The 24,427-nt window shown below is 42.4% G+C and overlaps 1 protein-coding gene across 1 annotated transcript in view; it reads left to right on the top strand.

Moving 5' to 3' along the window:
* Positions 1-24,427, top strand: part of AR (androgen receptor) — a 347,127-nt gene that overhangs the window by 256,308 nt on the left and 66,392 nt on the right. The window contains exon 3 of the mRNA XM_063432165.1: positions 17,119-17,235. Within this exon, the coding sequence (XP_063288235.1) occupies positions 17,119-17,235 (117 nt within the window). The remainder of the gene's footprint in view (positions 1-17,118; positions 17,236-24,427) is intronic.

Here is a 24,427-nt window from a genome sequence, read left to right on the forward strand (position 1 = left end):
TAATGGGTGGAAACCGCTCCCATTCACAGTTACCCCCTAATACAGGTTACAGAAACAAAAAAAAGGAATCTTTATTAAGTTAAAAAAGGGAGAACGACAAAACTACACACAAAGCCCCTATATACAACCTTAGTGTGTAAGTGAAAAAAAAAAAAAAAAAAAGCGAGTAAAAATGTGAACAACACACAGGGTCATAGACCTGAATAATAGTTGGGCAAATATCAGCAGCAGGCGTCTCTGGGCTCAAAAAAGTGAGCAGTATGGCTGTTTGGGATGAGCAGCAGAAAATACTAAGAGAGGGCATAGGAGACAGATTTTAGGTAAAATTGAAAACATGAGTACTCGGAGAAGAAAGCAGGAGAGACAATTGAAAATATTGAGAACGCATAAAAAGGTGATAAACTGCAACGAAGAAGAGCAAGAGTATATGGAAGAAGGTTTTCCTCACGCTAGGGATCACGGTGCAACCAAACTAATGCCCTAAGACACAGGGTAAAGCGTATACGGAAAACTAAAATTGAGGTCAGGTCTATCAAGAGCTGTGAACTTATAAAGGTTGTCTATGAGTGGAGTATAAATTATAGACATCAACAGATGTCTAGCAGTGGGCACTGTGCCAGTATCATCATCATCTGGGAATATAGTAAAACAAGCTTATCAATACACCCTTAAATATAGGGGACTAAGATCATCCCCATAGAGATGAGTCCAGAAGTTTGTCAGAATACCTAGAAACTTACTGGTCATATAAAGAGATAGGTGTGAAAAATGCCAGCTAGTGGCTAGGTGTGCTTACTGCAGTCACTAGGGAAAACACAGAGCAAAATGGGAAACGCTCCCCTAAGGGGTACTCTAACAGGGTAGAAAGTACCACCAAATAAATGCAAACTGCCCACCTAGCACAGAACACCACTAAAGAGGCAGAAGGGGTGGGCAGAGGATACAGGGTGCATCCTGAAAAGAGGCCACCCCAGTCACCAAAGGCCAGGTAAGGCAGGAGAGCGTGGCACCCTAGGTACTAAGGTAGACAAGCAACACCCTAGTAAGCCCTAAGCTGACTGACTAGCCCAGAGGTAAGCCAGAATAACTGACTGCTGCTTCAAGGCATCCTAGCACTGTCCTTATTGACCAAATATTACACTAGTCTACAAGCCGAGGTCACAGACATTGTGGGAACCCAGGTAAGTTGGTTAAAAACAAAAGTTCTCTAAATCAAAATACATGCATCGGCATATCCAGCTCGACTCGCTTTTCGGCGTTCTAGCACGCCTTTGTCAAGAGCGTGCTAGAACGCCATTAGTTTGGTTGCACCTTGATCCCTAGCGTAAGGATCATATACTGCTCACTTTTTTGAGCCCGGAGACGCCTGCTGATGATATTTGCCCAACTATTATTCAGGTCTATACAGGGACCCTGTGTGTTGTTCACTTTTTTACTCGCTTTTTTTATTTTTTTCACTTACACACTTAGGTTGTATATAGGGGTTTTGTTTGTAGTTTTGTCGTTCTCTCTTTTTTAACTTAATAAAGATTCCTTTTTTTTGTTTCTGTGACCTTGATTAGGGGGTAACTGTGAATGGGAGTGGTTTCCACCCATTAGTTATGAGTGGATCCCCCCTCATTCTCCTGTTCTGTTTTGTATATTCCTATTGAGGTTACTCCTCTCTGTTACCCCTGGTAACCAAACACAAGGTTTGTTGTTGGCTAGTCCAACACTATAACCTCCTATTGTTCTGGAGTTTCTGCTGAATCTCTCTCTTTCTTTATCTCTCTGGAAGACCATTGGTACTACTATCTGGGTAGTGCTGGAAGGCACTTATATATTGCCACTTAGCAGAAGGCAGAGTAGGTCTGGGTCTCAAGCCAGTCGTTCTGTATCCACTGCAGAGTAAAATCAGAAACTGGGAGCCACAATGTCACGAGCACTGAGAGCCAAGTAAGGACCATGAACTGGCAAAGCAGAAACGGGGGCATGAGTCTTAAATAGGCAGATACCTCGCTCATAGAATAACACCAGAAGGCAGCGTCCCGACAATGCTCCAGAAATGGCGCAAGCCATAACAAACATCAAATAAAGGATGCAAACTCTCAGCAATCTCAGTCATACATGCTGACAGAATGAAGACACCGCCAGATATGTGGCATTCTTGACAAATGGCCATCACACAAAATCGCAACAGAAGAGTATATATATTATATTTTTGTTTTGTTTTTGTTAACATACATATATATACATATAATAAGGTTATTTTTAAACCTCCAAGCTGTCAGCCAATGCACATGTCTCCCAACTGTCCCTGTTTAGGAGGGACATTCCTATCCTAGCGTCCCTCTTTTCTGCAAGCTCCATATTGTTTGTGTGTGACTGTATAACAGAGCTACACAGCAATAATACAGTAATTTGTCTTTAAATTACAATTAATGTGTTTACATTCTCTGTAAATTAGATACATTGTACATGTTCTAAATTACTTTTTTTGAGTTGCATAAATTGTTATTGGTAGGTTACTTAAAATTTCTCAGAACAGCCTCGCCTCTCACTCCACACTCACACCCTTATAATTGAAGTGTCCCTTTGTTCATTTGAAATGTTGCGATATAGAGCAGCCTCACTTTTTGACTCTCCCAGCACTGGAAAAAAAAAGGTATATTCAAAGGATTAGTTCAAGCACCATGACCACTTCACTGATTTAAAGTGGTCATGGTGCTTGGAGTCTGTACAGTGTTTGAAGTCTGTATGTGCAGCATTTCACACTGCACATACAAAATGTAACCCCTCTGCTGCCGTAGGTGTAACACCACCTCTTGCAGCGTCATTGGTGCGTAAGTGGCCAGCCCAGAACAAGAGTTAATGGCAGTTTTGTGCATATTTGGCATCTATCATTAGAATGCTGGTGACAGACAGCCAATGGCCACATGCCTTCCCTCCTCTGTGCTGCCCATGTCCTCCCCTCTGCCTGCTCTCTCTGTCATCCATTCCCCTCAAGGAAGAGTGACATCAGCAGAGGAGAATCGGGCTAAGGGAGAACTTGGTTTCAGTGCTGTAATGGAGGTGAGTTTTAGCTTTTCTATCCTTTTCCTTTTATTTCATTTTTGGGGGGAAGGGTTATTCTGTCAAAAAGCAGTATTTCCGTAAAACACTGTTTTTCAGTTGGAGTAACCCTTTTACAGCAAGCTTTAATGGTTATGTTGCTTAGAATTTATCTTGATCTAGTACTTTTTTGCCTAAGATACAATTTGTATGGGCAAGCAAAAACACAAAGTGGTCAGTGTGATTAAAGACTACAAATATGGTGGATACGAGTGGGTGCATGCAGCACAGGATAATCCCACAGGAAGTGTGTCTTTTACTGAACATGTTTGCAATTTTACAAGCACAACACGTAGTTTAAATCTATAACTAAATATGAGGGTTTTTTTTGCAGTTGAAAGCTTCACTTTAAAGCCTAATTTCTGATAGGAACATTGAAATTAACTTAAAAAATAAAGGTAAATGAAATGATATGCATCAGTTGTACAAGTGTAGAAAAATGCATTATAAAGCCTTTAACAGATAAAATGCATGTCTTTATGAAATAGGCGTATTGAATAGTTGAGGAATAACAATGAGACAGAAAATTATAGGTGTCAAGACTGAACTGCCACCTGGTGGAACTTTGTGGTATTAGGTTAAATAAAGTCACAGTGATCTGTAACACATTGAAGCACTGCCTTTCCTGTGTTTGTTTAGGTGGCACTGCTATGTGACACAGAATCATTTTTGAAAGTAAATTAGAGTGTTAATGCTAGATGTGCTGTCTCGTGTTTTCACTAGCTTACTCACAGTACAAGCTTGGATTTTTCTGCTGGACGTTTGATCAGACAACATCACACTATATAGGATTGCTAGCATTGCTCCACAGTTTCATAACAAACTTTTGCAATCAGATTCACATATACCTTTTTATATACCTCCTTATTCAATTAACTTTAGTTTACAATGAGGCCAAATTCAAACTGGTTGATGTTGCGGCATAGAAGGTGAAAGTCCTTGGAAGGTCACGTTAGTTCAGTAGTTACGTTGCGTCGCTCAAAGGGTATTTTCACATATTAACTAAACTTCTTGCTCTCTTAGTTTTACAAATCAGTGAAAAATGCTCACCCCAAACCCGACAGACCTGTACACGCAAAACTACCTTCCCATCTTGAAAAAAGCGACGGAGGAACTACATAGATGGAACGCCCTATACATCTCGTGGCTGGGGAGGATAAATGCGGTCAAGATGACACTCCTGCCAAAGCTGCTGTTTGTGTTCCAAGCAGTACCGATACATGCCCCACAAACATTCTTCAGGGCACTGAAGGCAGAGGTCCGCTCGTTTGTCTGGAAAGGCAATTCCCCACGCATAGCACACACCCAGTTAATCCTACCTAAGCTTTGAGGAGGCCTGGCACTCCCTGACTTTGAGAAATACTACCACGCAACGCACCTAACGAGAGTCGCCAGCTGGACAATAGCCAGCGGCACTAAGCCATGGACCCAACTGGAATCGGACACCATTAACTGTGACCTCCGAACACTACCCTGGATACCCGCGGCGGCATACAGACGCAAACGCATCACCAACCCCTTCGTGGCAGCGACAATGAGGATCTGGCACAGGCAGGGCCCCAAACAATACCTGACGACTGACCCGGGCCCGCTGCTGCCACTAAGGGGCAACCCGGACTTCCCAGCGGGAGACCTTGGCCCTACACCGAGCCCTGCAGGACGCCCTGCAATCCCACGCATAGTGGACGTCCTCGTGCACCCATTTAATATTCGGCAGTTAACAGACCTCTTCCCGGACAGACCACTCACGTTCTCACACACACTGGCCAGAGCACAACTCTCCCAATACGCCAGATCAATCCCGCAAAAGCCATCCTTGATGAGGGAACTGACACAATTCGAACGACTCTGCACACAAGACGCGGAAACACCTAGAGCCATCTCACAGATATACACTATACTGATCACTAGTAGGTACCTACTGGCACCGCCCTGCATAAGGAACTGGGAAGAAGACCTCGACGAGGCTATGTCAGAAGCCGACTGGGATAAATGCCTCACCCTGATATAAAAAACACCTAGCTCAGCGCGCCTACAGGAAAACTCCTACAAGGTACTTACCAGATGGTATCTGACACCAACGGCGCTACACATCAGGAACCCAGACATACCAGACACCTGCTGGAGATGCGGGGAGGAAGCGGGCACATTCCTTCATGTCTGGTGGTCATGCACACGGGTACAGCCATTCTGGGACACGGTCAGAGGCATCATACACGAAGTAACAGACGAGATGCTCCAGAGATCCCCGGCAGCCTTTCTCCTCCATCACACCAACATGGCCACACAGTTATACGGCAGATCCATAATACCGCGGTTGCTGAACGCAGCCAAAGCGACCATCCCTATCTATTGGAAGCAGGCAAGCATACCACTGATATCAAGATGGGTGGAGGAGGTGGACAACACCAGGAAATACGAAGATATAAAGGCAAACACCCCGAAACTCAGAGACAGATACACCAAACGCTGGTTCCACTGGCTGAGAATAACCACATCAAACGACTTCCAACGACACCTGGCCCCGCAATAGACGGACGGGTTGAGAGGTGGGAGAGGGTGACCGGGGGACCAGACGGGGAGCGGAGTGACGCGGCAAAGGGGGTCAGCAGCGGGGGATGGAGACACACATAACCCCCCCCCAAACCACACTACCTACCCCCCCCCCATACTGACACCAGACCAGACCCGCTAACGCACCACACAAGATGGACACGGAAGCAAATCTAGACTGACAGATCTAAACAGGACACCCCCGCTCAACACAGCGGACGGGAGACACCGTACGAATGGCACAACCCCACATAATGCCAGGAAGACCCCTACCCGACGTACGTACACGAACTACCGAGACACAGAGAGGGACACCAATGTAAGCCGCCCAGGGGAGGAAAAAGCACACAGGGAACAGGAACCTAACACTTCACAACGATACACACACACATACACTCAACTACGACCTGTCGAACTTAACAAAGAGAGGTACCAGAACACGGGAACGGGCACCACTCACCGAACACCAATAGGCAAAAGACCTCGGCTTAGCCAAATGGGGAACAGCACACGCGAACCGAATCAGCCGCACAGATAGACGCACCACAATATATTGCCAACCAGGACTGAAGCAGCCACCCTTAGCGGCGGAGATATCAATTCGACTAGAACACGCAACGACAACCACATACCCAAACAAGCTATAACGAAGCAGAATCTAGAGTCCCGCAGCGCCCAGAGCACACAACTTACAGAGACACTCATAGCCGTAGATAGGGAAACATAGCCAGACACACACACAAACTACACCTACTACAAGAACGAATGAGATTAGGGTATAGCCAAACACGACCACAACACGACAAGAGACACAAGGCAATGGATACTCAGCAGCACGGGAAACATACCAAAACATGTACTGGAGCAACACATTACACGGTAAAAAGTTTGAAATATGCCCCTCAGAGGAGAAGGCACTGGGTAGATACACTCTGCCAAAGATCACCAGAGTAGACAAGACATCGGTGCGCCACGAGCACTAACAGGGTCAAGTGCGAACAACTGACCAAACATAAGCAAACTGTATTACACCAACATGGACCAGCTGGCCTCTGCGTAGGCGACGTAATGCACAACGACATATGCACCGAATATATACGCCCCTGCGTGGGCAACCCATGCTTACTCGTACACGAGGAGACCACACGCACATATGCTACGGCAACAATAGGTATACAAAAATCTAAAACACATAGCCGCAAAACTAACCTGAGTGCATAGACCAGTTGATAATTTGAACCAATATGTTATGTCATGTTATACAGGCTAAGACTAATTTGCTTCTGCGTAAGCGACAAACTGTTTACACATTTATTCACCAATGCTTATGCCCCTGCGTGGGCAAATATTTGCTTTACTAAGACTCAGTTCGATATATGCGTTTATATTGTGACAACAATAAAAATATTCAAAACAAATCAGTGAAAAATTTGTTTACATCAAGGGTTGTTTATTCATCTGTAAACATTCAAAATTTTTATTTTTAGTGTTCTCTGTAGTTTTGTACATTATGCTATGCTATAAGTTATGTTTCTTTTTCATGTGTCCTTGACGTCCTTGACATTCACATATTTTTGTATGCAAAACAAAATCACAAGCGTTGTGCAGTACTGTGTATCTTAAAGTAGCAGACAGCTCAACTAGTAAGTAGAGAACTGTTATAAGGAATGCATTGCTTTAGTGATGGTGACCCTTGGAAAGAAATGCGTTGCTACCAGTTGGTATTGTGCTACTTCATAAGCTGGTGGTAGAAAACCAAAATGACTTATTTTGCTTCAGTTCTGCTTCTTAAAGACGTATTTTCTTTATCTTGGGGCAGAGACAGCTTTCAATGCTCCTTTGCGGTCTGAATATGTTGCTGATACATACATAATATTTATAACATTTATATAGAAGCATAGGGCTGACCTTTCCTCAATCTTATGCCTGCACTAGATAAAACATATATGGCTTTCTACTAGGATGGGGCCCCATAAACATAAACCTCCATACGTGCGAAATAGAATGGCTGACAACAGCATTATTTACATATTATGGTAAATAAGAAAGAGCAATGGGAGGGGTGATATGGAAGAAAGGTTGGGATAACTTTGTAAGTGTTTGGGATGAGCAGAAGAAAATACCAAGAGAGGGCATAGGAGACAGATTTTAGGTAAAATTGAAAACATGAGTATTCGGAAAGAAAGCAGGAGAGACAATTGAAAATATTGAGAACGCATAAAAAGGTGATAAACTGCAACGAAGAAGAGCAAGAGTATATGGAAGAAGGTTTTGGAAAGGCAACAAACACGAGATTTAGAAAGAATAAAGAAAAGGTGGAAAGCATAGATGCATTGATGGGTGGACATATGGAGAAGATGGGGGAAAGAAAATGGAGATGATGAGATAAACGAAAAAAGAAATGAAATCATGAAGGAACTATGGGTAGAGCTGTGTAAAAAATATAAAATGGAAGAAGTGGGGTGTAAAAGAAGAGAAATGGAGAGTGTTGTGGAGAAAAAGGATTGAGAGCGTGGACAGGTGAGGAGAGCATTAGAGAACAGGGGCAGATATCATTAAAAAAAATTAAGAAAAAAATATTCAAAACCGAGAGATCAGTGTCTGTGGATAAGGGATACATTAAGATGAAATTACTGATTTTAAGAGACCTGTGGGGTGAGTGTGACAGACCAATGGACTAAGGGTAATAGACCTATTGATTGGGAGTAAGAGACCCATGTTTTATGGGGACATTGTCAAATGACTTTTATAAACACTTTTGTGTGCCAAAGTCAGTATTCCGTTTAGGTTTATCAATATCTAGGTATTGAAACAAGCAGGGTTACTCACTCTATATGAATTGTTGGGAGATAAAAATGAATTTCACACTTTAGCTGATAATAGCTGAAGTGGAAAAAACTACTATTCCCAACAACTTATACTTTAGTGAATATCCTTAATAATAATATTTAACTACATCAGTTACTATATTTATTAGAATAAAGCAGCCTCTCACTTCTAATGTATCCTAAAGTATCGCGTGAGCAATGGATTTCTTATTCTTTTATGACCATGTAGCCTGATTTACCCTTGAATAAAAGCTGGTATGGGTAATCTGACCTGGGTCAAACTCCTGGTGAACTTCCAAATAGTAAATGTAATCATTATATCTAGCTGTACACTTGTGAAAACCAGTGACTCCTTTGTGTACTTATTTATTAAGGGTTTTATCAAACCGCTTGAAATCATTTTGCACAAATATTGACCTGGGCAAAATTTATAAAACTCTGACTTACAGGCCAAGTTGGCATCCTAAAAGTTGGCATCCTAGCTGAAATCAGATCTTGAGCCTGGTAGAAATCTGCCATATGTTTCTTCTGCAGTTTTTATTTGTATATGAAGATTCCCAGTTGGGCACGAAAAGTGAGCTGTCAAGGACTCCTAATCAGAGTAATTACCTGTTAGAATTTCACTCAAGCGCTTTATTGGCCTGTGAGCACAGAGCTTGTTCTGTAAGTAGGCAGGATGCTGCAATCCCCAATACTACCACAATCAGCCCTAAAGAATTAACACCTTTCAATAAAGATTTTTAAGCCCTGTACGGGCTGTGTAGCTGCTTTTTTTCTGCCTGCGGTTTAGATATTGATGGGATAGGAAAATATTGTCTTCATATTAAGCATGCTAGTTGTTTTGTTGTTATGGTGCCGTTTTCCTCTTTTTTTCTATTAACTATTTGCATTTTATTTATTGAGCTTTTGAAATGTCTGCTATAGAGCTAATCTTTTAAGCTGTGTTTTGAATATCGGTTTCCTAACACTTCTTCCTGTCCAGAATAGCCTGTGAATGCAATTTATGGGCTACTACGAACAGGATAGCTGTATGGATTTAAACAAAATAAAAAAACGTACTAGAATGGTCTTCCCTGGGGTGGAAATCTGAAACATTTGCCGTCTTAGATATAACCATGATTTTTTTTTTCTACTCACCTCATAAAATGTCACTGAAGTATTTACTATTGTGAGGTTCACGGTGGACTAAAATAGAAACTCATGTTAACTCTACTGAACTAACAAGTGATTATAGTCACAAACCTCCCATAATGCCTTACAGACACATGCCTACTATGAATCATTTATGCGTCAGGAATTATGGGGTTTTATGGAGTTTTCAAGTATGTCCTGGGTCCACAAAACATTGCATTGTTACAATAGGATACAATATTACAAAAATACAATATACAAACTATATATATATATATATATATATATATAAATGTAACACATAACAGGTAATCAATATACAGGCATACCCCACTTATTAGTACACAATGGGACCAGAGCATGTATGTAAAACGAAAATGTACTTAAAATGAAGAAATACCTTTTTTTTTTTACTTCCCAATGCATGTCTTCAAATGCGAGACACTTTCCTGCTGGGAAATTAGTAGTGGGGGTGTCAGGGGCTGTCATGGGATGTCATGGGCTGTAGTGGGGGATCAGGGGCTGTAGTGGGGGTGTCAGGGGCTGTTGTGGGGTGTCATGGGCTGTAGTGGGGGATCAGGGGCTGTAGTGGGGGTGTCAGGAGCTGTAGTGGGGAAGTCAGGGGCTGTAGTGGGGTGTCATGGGCTGTAGTGGGGGATCAGGGGCTGTAGTGGGGGTGTCAGGGGCTGTTGTGGGGTGTCATGGGCTGTAGTGGGGGATCAGGGGCTGTAGTGGGGGTGTCAGGAGCTGTAGTGGGGGTGTCAGGGGCTGTAGTGGGGTGTCAGGGGCTGTAGTGGGGGGGGATAGGGTCAGAGAGTGAAGGGAAAATAGGTTTAACACAGATAGCAAGTGTAAAAATGATATTGAAACTGCTATTGATATGATATTGGAATTGCACTCCTCAAATTCACTGTGCTGAAAGATACTGAGTTGAAGTCATTGAGGTTAATGGCACCAGTGCCCACCAGAGAGGCACATTCCTCTTGTTGAACAAGTTGTGCAAATAATATGATGCATTTAGCTTTGAACTCACTATTATCAAAGGTTCTAAAGAAGCACAACATAATTTTCTCCCCTAGAAGAGCTGAATTAAGACCTTAAACCAAAAGGTGGTCTACACAGTGTCTCATCTTGGTACTAAATACCCAGCTTTTTTTTTTCATTTTATTTCAATGATCAATCTTAAGTTCCTCAGGGCACCATTAGTAATGTACAGTAATACTGCAATGTGTTAGAGCTGCTCTTACATTTTATTGTTTAAAGACTATCTGGTGGTGGTTATGTCTATCTGGAGTTCCCCCATTGAACTTCCTAAATAAAATTCAAAATAATATTTTTCTTAGGGTCATGTTGAAAGCTTTTGCATTCAAAACTATTGTCAATTTCTGTGTCCCTCAGGAATATCCAAAATGCATGCAGAAGTGAATGCACACTGTTTGTATAAATCAAAAAGCCTTATACTGTACATTGTTTTATTCCACATGTCTCTCATTCGACAGCTTAGGAAAGTTTTTAATGGGCTGTGACTCAAGTTGAGAATGACTACGGAAAGTACTGTACAGTATACTTACCTTTATTCAGGTTTTTGGTCGGACGGCAACTCCGATCTTACAGGCAATTCCGGAGTGTGGGACTGGCGGACTCCGTGCATCAGCTCTGCCTCTTCAGCCATACTGCCGCTGTGCGGCGCGGGAATGTCCGTTCTCGTGAGGCACTTTAACGTACACTCGCGGGTGTGTCTGTACTTCTTAGTGTACGCAAAGTGAGGGTCCACAAAGCGGGGTCTGCCTGTATTTAACCATGACAGGTGCATTCTGTCCAGAGGTATATTGCCGTAGATCTCTTAAAAGGTTTTAGATTTAATGAAGATTTGACTTTCTCCCTGAGGTTATTCCATAATTGTGGTGCTGTGAAGGAAAAGGAGGATCGAGACACTTTATTTTTGTATTGCAGTATGCTAAATATAGTGCTAGTACTGGATCGTAGGTTATAGAAGGTGGGAACAGCCGGGGAGAGCATTCTACTCAGGTAGGTTGGGAGCTTCCCAGAAAAGCTCTTATGCACAAGGCTGGAAAGATGAATAGTGCGTTGGGATTCCAGCGACAGCCAGTTTAGCTCTTTTAACATGTCACAGTGGTGGGTAAAGTACATTCTAGTACAAAGAAGAATAGAGTCTTGTAACGGATCACCTGGCACCCCGACTTGGTACCTCCGTTAATGGATGCTCCTAGTGCTTCCTGAGGACTCCAAGCACTCTGGCAGACACCACAATCACCGAATCCGAGAAACCTTTAAATTCTCCCAAGCATATGAATGCTGTAGACCATTGAATAGGAACCATACGAATAGGCTTGTACTCCTAGCAGTCAACTGGAACAGCATGCAATAAATCCTTCCCCCAATAATGAGACGACACATCACTTTGAGGGTAAAACAGGAACTCTGGACTGGCTCATCCAGCCTGGCTTTTATTTCCAACTCACACATACAGGCCACACCCAGGGGGAGGCATAAAAGAACCAATGACATAGATGTTACCTCCCACACATCCCCTCCCCTTAGTGTGACACATAATCCCATTATGCATACAGTGTAAAATATACTTTTACACAACTTTCATAACTTTAAAACCATACATCACATTCACATAAAAATACATATCCACAATCAATCCATTCAGGGGAACAACATATTAAAAAAATGGCATGAATCCGACCAGGGGTTCAAAAGTTACTAAAAGTATCTTTTGTTCCTTTCTGGCTGGCAGAAAAACATCCCCACAATGCACCCTGGTTTCCTCCCTTCTGCCCTGGAGTTAATTGGAGAAGTAATCCAATTACCCAGGACTAAAGGCAGACTCCATTAACCACATGGTTGCAAAACGACATAAAACACTTTAAAATACATAAAGTCACATTTACACATAACACACAGACATTTCACCTATCCCCAGATAGCTGGGATCTGCACGCACAAAACTACCGAATAGCGCGCAGATCCTACTCACACAGTACAATTGCCATGGAGCTAAAGTCTTTCCCATAGTCTTTCATTATATGAATAGGCTCCATGGTATGGCTATCTGGGGTATCACATTCCCATAAAGTCTGGTCCATAGTCCAAAGGCAAGAGGCGGGCAATCAGCCCCCTCCAAGGACACGTGGCGAGGTCGGTTTCGCCACACTTCTCCCCTTTACCCCCCAGACTAACAGGGTACTTGACCTCCTGCCGGTCAGTGCCCTTGTTAGTCCAGCAGCCCACCCACAAGACAGAAACAGCAGAGCAGCCCACCCACAATAAACAGTTACTACACCTGGGTGAGGGAGAATCTTGTCCAGGTTCAGGTGCCTCACCACGGCTGTGTGGGGGACTGGTAGGCTGCCTTGGTAGGTTGCTGAGGGGGCAGAGACCAGCGGTACTCTGTCCTGTTGCCAGCACTACCACGGGAGTAGTCTGGTTGGAGCCTGGTTGCTGGAGACCGACTGTCTCCCCTTTAAATACACCGCTCTGCTGCTGGAGACCGACTGTCTCCCCTTGAGTTACACAGCTCTGCTGCTGGAGACCGACTGTCTCCCCTTTAGTTACACAGCTCTGCTGCTGGAGACAGACTGTCTCCCCTTTAAATACACCGCTCTGCTGCTGGAGACCGACTGTCTCCCCTTGAGTTACACCGCTCTGCTGCTGGAGACCGACTGTCTCCCCTTGAGTTACATAACTCTGCTGCTGGAGACCGACTGTCTCCCCTTTAGTTACACAGCTCTGCTGCTGGAGACAGACTGTCTCCCCTTTGGCTAAACAGCCCTGTTGTGGGGGGGCAGGACCGACCGTCCCTACCCCCTGTGCTGGAAGTGCAGAGACCACGGTCCCATCTGCACAGGTGTGGGGCTTACAGTCTCCCCCTGGTACATTAAGCTGCCGCTGGGGAGAGGTGGTAACCAGCTCCTCTCCCATTAGAACACTCTGCCGCTGGGGAATGGAGACTGGGCTCTCTATTCCCTGTACATTAATGATCCGCCGCTGGGGAGAGGTGGTAACAATCTCCTCTCCCATGCATACTTCCCGTCTCTGCGGAGGGAGACCGACTGTCTCATCTCCCAGCACAGAGTCCTGCTGTGGGGGAAAGGGGGCTGGGCTCTCCATTCCCTGCTGGATACTCTGCCGCTGGGGAATGGAGACTGGGCTCTCTATTCCCTGTACATTAATGATCCGCCGCTGGGGAGAGGTGGTAACAATCTCCTCTCCCATGCATACTTCCCGTCTCTGCGGAGGGAGACCGACTGTCTCATCTCCCAGCACAGAGTCCTGCTGTGGGGGAAAGGGGGCTGGGCTCTCCATTCCCTGCTGGATACTCTGCCGCTGGGGAATGGAGACTGGGCTCTCTATTCCCTGTACATTAATGATCCGCCGCTGGGGAGAGGTGGTAACAATCTCCTCTCCCATACATACTTCCCGTCTCTGCGGAGGGAGACCGACTGTCTCTCCTCCCAGCACAGAGTCCTGCTGTGGGGGAAAGGGGGCTGGGCTCTCCATTCCCTGCTGGATACTCTGCCGCTGGGGAATGGAGACTGGGCTCCCAATTCCCAACAAATCACACTGCCGCTGGGGAGGGAGGACGGCCCCTTCAGCTCCCTGTAACTTGGGCGCAGAGACCACGGTCCCATCTGCGCTGGTGTGGGGCTTACTGTCTCCCCTTGGTGTGCTAAGCTGCCGCTGGGGAGAGGGGGTAACAAACTCCTCTCCCTTACACACTTTCAGCCGCTGGGGAGCAGGGCTGACCCTCTGTACTCCCTGTAGGCAGGGCGCAGAGACCACAGTCCCATCTGCGCTGGTGAGGGGCTTACTGTCTCCCCTTGGTGAGCTGTGCTGCCGCTGGGAAGAGGGAATAACAAACTCCTCTCCCTTACACACCTTCAGCCGCTGGGGAGAGGGGATAACAGGCTCCTCTCCCTGCACCGTAGACTGCCGCTGGGGAGCAAGAACAGTACCTTCAGCTCCCTGTAACGCACACTGCCGCTGGGGATCTGGGTCGACTGCCCAGCATCCCTGTAGGGCCGGTGGAGAGACCGCAGTCCCATCTCCACCTGCCATCTGTGGGTCTTCCCAGGACCAATCCGTGAGGCCCCTCAACATTTGTGAGTAAGGGCCACCTGCTTCCCCACCTGGCAACTCTGGCTGCTGCTGGGGATCTGGGCCGGCTGCCCAGCATCCCGGTGGGCCCGGTGGAGAGACCTTGGTCCCATCTCTACCTGCCTGTTGTGGTTCCTCACAGGACCAGTCTATGAGGACCCCCACTTCGGGTTCCTCCCGCCGCCTCAGGGAAAGACGGCTAACCTCCTCGGATGCAGCCTCTACTCGGCTGCTGTAACGCTCCTGCTGCTGAGCATACTTCCTCTCTTTCGCCAGCCGGAATTCTCGGTCCAGCCTTGTGTTTCGCTCGGCCATGACCTGGTTCCAGATCACCCGGCGTGTCTCCATGGGTATATCATCCCCATACTCGGCCACTCGCTGCCTCACCTCGGCCAGCCAATCATCTCCAGAGCCAGAACCTTCCATACTTGTCTGCTCCCAGGGGCGCTGCACGACTGCTAGCGTTGCCCTCAATTTGTAAATCCAAACACTCTGAGCTGCTCTACCTCGCACTAGGACGCCATCCCACCGCTTGCCACCAATGTAACGGATCACCTGGCACCCCGACTTGGTACCTCCGTTAATGGATGCTCCTAGTGCTTCCTGGGGACTCCAAGCACTCTGGCAGACACCACAATCACCGAATCCGAGAAACCTTTAAATTCTCCCAAGCATATGAATGCTGTAGACCATTGAATAGGAACCATACGAATAGGCTTGTACTCCTAGCAGTCAACTGGAACAGCATGCAATAAATCCTTCCCCCAATAATGAGACGACACATCACTTTGAGGGTAAAACAGGAACGCTGGACTGGCTCATCCAGCCTGGCTTTTATTTCCAACTCACACATACAGGCCACACCCAGGGGGAGGCATAAAAGAACCAATGACATAGATGTTACCTCCCACACATCCCCTCCCCTTAGTGTGACACATAATCCCATTATGCATACAGTGTAAAATATACTTTTACACAACTTTCATAACTTTAAAACCATACATCACATTCACATAAAAATACATATCCACAATCAATCCATTCAGGGGAACAACATATTAAAAAAATGGCATGAATCCGACCAGGGGTTCAAAAGTTACTAAAAGTATCTTTTGTTCCTTTCTGGCTGGCAGAAAAACATCCCCACAATGCACCCTGGTTTCCTCCCTTCTGCCCTGGAGTTAATTGGAGAAGTAATCCAATTACCCAGGACTAAAGGCAGACTCCATTAACCACATGGTTGCAAAACGACATAAAACACTTTAAAATACATAAAGTCACATTTACACATAACACACAGACATTTCACCTATCCCCAGATAGCTGGGATCTGCACGCACAAAACTACCGAATAGCGCGCAGATCCTACTCACACAGTACAATTGCCATGGAGCTAAAGTCTTTCCCATAGTCTTTCATTATATAGATAGGCTCCATGGTATGGCTATCTGGGGTATCACATTCCCATAAAGTCTGGTCCATAGTCCAAAGGCAAGAGGCGGGCAATCAGCCCCCTCCAAGGACACGTGGCGAGGTCGGTTTCGCCACAAGTCTTCTATTGTGGTTGAGTCTGTGATTTTTTTTTTTTTTACATCTTGGCCATTTAGAAATCAGTTGCCAAAGCACCACACATTTTCTGATTTTTTAATTAACCACTGAGAATTGCAAATGTTATGGCCCAAAGTAATCTGTGTTTGAATATGCTCCATATTCTGTGTAGGAAGGGCACAAATGTTTGCCAGTTCCCATTATACCTTTAATTGTACATTTCACAACCCTTAGAAAAATGTATTATATTATACAGACCACTTTCTCAAAATGAATTATGTGATGCAATATAGGGTGGTTTAGAACATTGTACTGTGGTACACACCACTTCATGATTTATATGTTCTTTTTAAATTTGTCCTTTCATCTCTCTTCATGCCAACCCAAATGGAGTAACTAGACTGGTGTTAGGAAGTTACAAGACAATGGAGTAACTAGACTTGCTCATCATTGGGCTTTTAGTGATTCATATCTTGGAAGCAGCAAAAGAGAGTTCTGTGCCTCTGGATGGATACACTTTCTTTTTTTTAAATAAATGTCAGCATTACAATTAATAGGTCAATTATCTAGAGGTATCTTCTATACATATAGCTCTAACATAGCTGCAAGTAAATGTTACATTTATAAGACACCATTGAAGGTAAGAAAAATATAGACGTGCCTTGGAAATCGTTTTGGTTATTGAAGTTTGCCTTGGTCCAAAACAGTTGAGGAGTCATTCCGATAGAAAACACCACTGTTTCTAATTTTTAATTAGGTTTTCCTGTGTTTAATTGCTTTCTGCTTCGTATTGCCTGTTACTGTATTTAACATTTTCCTTCTGCTTTCTTCTCATCACCAGGGAAACAGAAGTACCTTTGTGCCAGTCGCAATGACTGTACGATTGACAAATTTCGAAGGAAAAACTGCCCATCTTGTCGTCTGAGGAAATGTTACGAGGCCGGGATGACATTAGGAGGTGAATCTATTAAACTATTCAAAGGGCACACAGAATGTCTGCATTTTCACAGAAACTTTTATTTCACTAAATTTAAAAAAAAAAGTACAGATGTTATTCCATCGTTTTTGATGCACAGTGAAATGCAAACACGGAACAAGTGGTCCAATGATAATTACACATGATGGTTGTTTATATTCACTTTAAAATTAAAGTGCTTCTCTTTGTCCATTTGGAATGTTGGCAGGTATGTAAAAAACTGTTAATTCCTGTTCACTCGATGCTCATTGGACTTTTTTTTTTTTTTATCTAAACACATTTGGATCACAACAAAAAAGTTCTTCCTGTTAACTTTATGATGCTATACCCAAAATCGCACTTGGCAGGTCCCAGCTTTAGAGCCAGAAAGAACTTACTGTATTTATCGGCGTATAACACGCACTTTTTCTCCCTGAAAATAGGAGGAAAATCGTGGGTGTGTGTTATACGCCGATATCCCATAATTACTTACCTGTCTTGAAGCGTGGGCCGGTGTTCAGCGCGCACCGCGGTACTGGAACTTCAATTTCAGGTTCCGGTTTCCGGCGGGACTGAAAGGAAGTGTGCACACTTGTGCACACTTCCTTTCAGTCCCGCCGGAAACCGGAACCTGAAATTGAAGTTCCTGTACCGCGGTGCGCGCTGTGAAGCCGGCCCACGCTTCAAGACAGGTAAGTAATTATGGGACAAGCGAAAGTGCACTAAGGGACACTATGGGAGGGAGGGGGGACACTATGGGAGGGGGGGGAGAATACTATGGGAGGGGGGGAGAATACTATGGGAGGGGGGGGAGAATACTATGGGAGGGGGGAGAATACTATGGGAGGGGGGAGAATACTATGGGAGGGGGGGAGAAAACTATGGGAGGGGGGGAGAATACTATGGGGGGATAATACTATGGAAAGGGGAGGGACACTATGGGATTAGGGGGGGACACTATTAGACGAGGGGAGGGAGAATACTATGGAAAGGGGGGGACACTATGGGATGAGGGGGGAACACTATGGGATGAGGGGGGGAACACTATGGGAGGGGGTGGAGAATACTATGGGAGGGGGGGAGAATACTATGGAAAGGGGGGGGGACACTATGGGATGAGGGGGGGGGAATACTATGGGAGGGGGGGGAATTTCCTGGAATTTCCTTCTTAAAATGAGGTGCGTGTTATAAGCCGGTGCGTGTTATACGCCGATAAATACGGTAAGTCTCAAGGGAATATCTAGGTGAAAGTGGTTTGTTGTTTTTTTCTTTAAAGTGTTTTATAGATAATGATTGACAACCCTGGTGGACTGCCACTATAAGCTACCCTTGTCAATGTGAGTGGGGACACTTTCAGAATTCCAAAGTTCATAATTGTCAGGTTATCAAATAGCAAATCTCATGATTTTTCAGTGTTATGTGCATATATCTAAATCTAATTCTGAATTCTCAGACTTCATAGCAAAGAAAGTCTGGTAGATCCACATATCGTAGTTATTGTTGCAGCCTGTCTTCTGTCTTTTCCATTGGTTATAGAAAACAAGCTCATCCAAATTAAAACAAAAATAAACCTATTAATAAAACAATTAACTCCTAGCTACAGGGAACAAGCAATGGCCCTTGGGGGCAAATACATTTTAGAGGATTATGTATAATGTTTGGTTAAGTAAAGTTGCATCTGTTAATGCTAACAAAAACACCCCTAACAACATTTTAACTAACCAAAGATGTCCCCTAAGTTTAGGAGAAGTGGTTTGTATGGCATCTCTTCCAAGAGGTTTCAGGTGATGCCATGTCAAAAGTAGCTGCTATTTACTCAAAAGAGTAAATAGTTTATAAGAAGGATCAACGTATTTAATTTGCACATGCTCCAAACACTATGTACTATAAACACATTTACTGCAATGTGTGGCATTCATTTATTCATAGACAAGAAATATGAAATTTGAGTTCCAAATAAGGGTTGCCCTTCTTAAAAAAGCATTTAATAAGAATTGAGAAGCCAATTATTTATTTACTGAAGCTAGACTTTTAGCAAAGAGTTCCTAAATAGCCAATTCACTTAGGGATTTTGCAAAAAGTTGCTATCTCTTATTTGCTAAAATGCTGATAATTTCTAACAGTCAAATAAGTCATTCATTCCTTATGCCTTTCACATGTCCTTTTTAATTACCTTTATTTACGTTTACGTAGCACTAGTAGAGTCGTTAGTATATGATACTCTATGTAAAATGGAGATTTTCACAAGTCCTAAAACATTGAATAAATGTTGGAAGAAAGAGAGAATAAAGGTGGAGAGAGCATAGAAAAATATGTCTTATTTATTAATGTGCTATTTAGTTTTCTTATAAAGTAAAAAAAATGATGCGGTTAATGCCAAGTCTATTTCTCGCGTCCTTGACATTCAAATTTTTTGCATGAAAATTATCAGGCTGCTCTGAATGATGTCCAGCTCCCACTATAACCTTACAGCAATCCTGTTATTTCCTTGTCTGGCAGATCCTTTTTCTTTTATTGTAATTTAGATGTAGTTCATTAAATTGTATTTGCAGTGTATTGAAAAATATTGCAAAAATTAGGATTAAATAGAGCTGGAAAGCAGTTTCTAATGCAGCTGTTTCACCCTAAATTTTACAATTCAGTTTTCACTATAATGCCATTTACTGTTTAGGGACTAAGGCATTTTATTAATTGATACAGTAAGTCATTAATGTGAAGTATGTATATGTGTGTGAGATTGAATGCATTTGTAATAAGCGGGAATGTGTGTGTGTGTGTGTGTGTGTGTGTGTTTTTCATATGTGAGTATGTTTGTGTAAATGTTTGTGTATGTAGTGTAAATGTATGTGTGTGCATGCATGTCTTTGTTTATCAGATGAGACTAAATGCATCCGAATGTGTATGAGAATGAATGAGTTTTGCTTTTTCGTGTTTCTCTTCCTTTCAGTGCAAGACTTTTTTCAGGCTTTGGATGTGTAACAGCCACATGTTATAAATTAACCATACATGATTGAACATGTCACAATGTGCTATTTTATGAAAGCAATATATATATATACCCAGGACATACTTGAAATTGAGAGAAATCTCAATGTGCCCTCCCTGGTAAAATATTACCTCATCTGAATGAAGTGGTCTGGGTGCAGTGATTTTGACCCTTCAATGTAAAACATTGTCTTTTTGTGGAAACAGCAATGTTTATATTGAAAGGTTAAATACACATCTAATGGCTGTCTTCTTGGCATCTACAAGAAGGGCTTTTGCCTTCAGAACCAGGTCAAGCTTGGTCCAGCAATTAAATGCTGTGCATAGCGCACACGTATATAGCTTCAGAGCCTCTTTGTGTGGCATGCTGACGAAGAAGGAGGTGTAGCGGGTAGCTGCAGCACAGGAGTTTCTGTGATGGAAACAAGGTAGTTAAAATAGACTAATCTTCAATTTTTTTCATCAGCAAAGGGGTTTGGACAGATGTCAGAACAATAGATGGGAACTTGACTGTCCCTTTAATAGCAACTGGTGCCAATGGAATCAACATTCTAAAATGTGACACAAACTGAGCATGTAGCACACGTTTAGTACCTGTGCCATTAGTCAAGGTCCCTGCTCTCAGGGATCCAAAATGTATCCAAAGCAATAAGACTGCAGTGCTCAGCAATTCAGGTGCAATGTGGGTTTATTCATCGATCCAAATAAACATGTGTTTCGATATGATGCGCATTATACAAAGGTCTATATAAGTAAATCATGTAAGTTATAATTTTTTAATAAGTATTTAATATTTTAACCCCTTAAGGACACATGATGGAAATATTCCATCATGATTCCCTTTTATTCCAGAAGTTGTGTCCTTAAGGGGTTAATAATAAAATGAATTAATTTAACTAATTAATAATTTAATTAACACACAAATCACAATGTTGTGCAATGAACATGTGACTAATAAACTAATTAAAGAGTTAACTCTATCATTCCTTTTTTTAAAGGTGAAAAAAGAGAAAATATGTATTACATCTCAACCCCTTATGGACCAAACTTCTGGAATAAAAGGGAATCATGACATGTCACACATGTCATGTGTCCTTAAGGGGTTAAAGGGACATATCCCTAACACATGTTATTAGAAGGAAAAAGCCTAAAAAACATACTAAATATTTCATAAAAAATTAATTTACTTCCACCCATGTATTTATCTAAACAATAATTGTATGTGTAAACAATAATAAAAATCAAAATAGAATAATTGTGCTAAAGATTTATTTGAAAATATAATGAGAGAGTTAGAACAACAATCAGTTGTGTATACTAAATTTGATAATTGTCATTAATGATAATACATTAATCCATTGCAATGTTACAAAATATCTTATAGTGTATAGTACAACTTTTAGAACAAAGTTTGCTTAACTGAAAGAACCCTCATTTAATGTATCAGATTAACTTCAAAGGAAAAGAAAAAATTAAAAACACTAGAGACATTGTGACCATTAAACGGATACTATAAAAAAAAGATTTCCTCTTTTATGTGACAGATTAATTAACCATTAATAAACTCCATAGTAAATAATTATATTCTAGTGTTTATTTTTATTATTTATAATTTTTATATTCATTTTATCCAATTAGCCAAGCGTATAATCCTAAATAAGAGATATTCTTGTACTATAGAGAATCAGGCTAGAAGCATATACAAATAAAGTGTAACATAATATAAAGGGTTACTTATTATTAATATGATTACTATCAAATAGGTATAGTACATCAAAGTACATGTACATTTTAAAGATATGTCCTATTTATTATGCATTGATTTATGTAACGACTTATAATTTTTATTTGTAAATCAAATGTTATGTATTTTTTGTTATTATAATTATTTTCTAATTTTATTAAAGGACCACTATAGTGTCAGGAAAACAAACTCGCTTTCCTGGCACTATATAATCCTTAGGTCCCCCCTAGCCTCGTGGCCCCCCTCCCACTGGGCTGAAGGGGTTAAAAGATCTTCAGCCACTTACCTTTATCCAGCGCCGGGCTCCATCGGCGCTGGTGACCTCTCCTCCCCCTCCGACTTCAGCTCCCGAGTGGAGCCGAATGCACATTAAAAACGCCCATAGGAAAACATTTCTCAATGCTTTCCTATAGACGTTCTGCATGCTCAATGCGATTTTCGCATTGAGCGTCAGGGAAGCACCTCTAGTGCTGTCAGGAAGACAGCCACTAGAGGCTGGATTAAAGGACCACTATAGGCATGCAGATCACTTCAGCTTAATGAAGTGGTCTGGGTGCCAGGTCCATCTAGGGTTTACCCTGCCTGCCGTAAACATAGCAGTTTCAGAGAAACTACTATGTTTACATTAGGGTTAATCCAGCCTCTTGGAGAAAAATTCTATATGTAGATCAGTGGTAGCGCAATATGGCACCCACATATGCAAATATAATCATGGCGATGCTTGAAGAAAAAATTATATATATACATGATCTCTTTATTAGGCATATTCAGTACTGGTATAGATAAATAGATGACATATTCGCAGTGTAGAAGGGCCAAGTCAAATCCTTACAGGTATACCTGTCCCACTTTAATACTGTATCCCAGACCATAAAGTTTATAATGACTTATAACTATGAAATAATCTCTTTCTTAGACATTTTGGTAAATATAGAACACGGTAGAATTTTGACTGATCTAAATGTGAAACTAACTGATAATTCTCTTTCAAGATAGGATAGTGCCCATCCTGGACACTTACTTCAGGCTCTACCATGGAGCCAGATACTTAGAACTGGAATTTGCTTTATAGAGAGATGAATAAGAACAGAGATATCTCTAGAAAATAGATTTTGACCCCAAAAGCTAGCAATAGTGATAAGTCTCAGAGAGTTGTTTTTGTATCTAAGTATAACACACATAGTAATCAAGTTACAGCGATTTTAAGGAAGCATTGGCACATCTTATGTGATACTCATCATAAATTCAAGTTTTTACAGTATTGCCTTTAATGGCATATAAGAGAGGTAGGTCATTAACGCATAGTTGTGAGAGCTGACTTGTGACTTCCCCGACAAGTGAAATCTATATTTTTAGGGACCTCAAAGTGTGGCAATTGGCACTTTAATATCCTCGGACAAACATAAAATATCCTATAAAACACTACTTGAAATTCAACTTATGTTATCTATACATTAAAATGCCCATATGAGTTAACGTATATTGGTGAGACAACACAACAGTTACGTGATATATTCATAGAACACAAATCTACCATCAGGACTGGGAAGTTAGAACTATCCACTTTGATAAAATTATACATAATGATAAGATGTTTAAATAAAGATTTGGACCTATCCCCTTTATAAAATTTCTTAGGGAGATAGAGACTCTGTTAATATAATTGTTGTCTTTATAATATTGTTGCTATTTTATTTATTGTACTATACATTATATAAATGATATTTGTTTCTCCATCTCAAAAACTATATGAAAAATAAGTGTCAGCAATATTAAAGACCCTTGCCATTTTCCTTAAGTTTATTTTTGGAGATTTTCCTTTTGGCGATTGCTTTTTGTTGTACTTATCTGGTTTGGACTTCAGTACTATTTGATGCACTGTAGATTTTTAAAATATTTTGTATATCTTTCTTTTACCTTTTTTGGATATATTATATATTTATACTATTTTACAGTTACTAACTTCTGGTATGACATAAAATGTTATTATTTTTGGGGATATAATGCATTGATTACAGAGCAATTATGTTTAAGAAATGTTTAAAGGACCACTATAGTCACCCAGACCACTTCAGCTCAATGAAGTGGTCTGGGTGCCAGGTCCCCTAGGTTTTAACCCTTCAGATGTAAACATAACAGTTTCAGAGAAACTACTATGTTTACATTGCAGGGTTAAAGGACCACTATAGTGCCAGGAAAACAAACTCGTTTTCCTGTCACTATAGTGTTAATAAGTCCCCCCCACCCTCTGGGTCCCACTACCGCCGGGCTGAAGGGGGAGGAAGGGGTTAAATTCTTACCTTTCTCCAGCGCCGGGCTCCCTCGGTGCTGGGGACTCTCCTCCCTCTTCCGACGTCATCCGCTGAATGTGCATACGCGGCAATGCTCAATGCTTTCCTATGGACGCTGGCGTCTTCTCACTGTAAAAATCACAGTGAGACGCGCGGAAGCGCCTCTAGCGGCTGT

Source organism: Pelobates fuscus, chromosome 9, assembly GCF_036172605.1.
Source record: "Pelobates fuscus isolate aPelFus1 chromosome 9, aPelFus1.pri, whole genome shotgun sequence".
Lineage (NCBI taxonomy): Eukaryota > Metazoa > Chordata > Amphibia > Anura > Pelobatidae > Pelobates > Pelobates fuscus.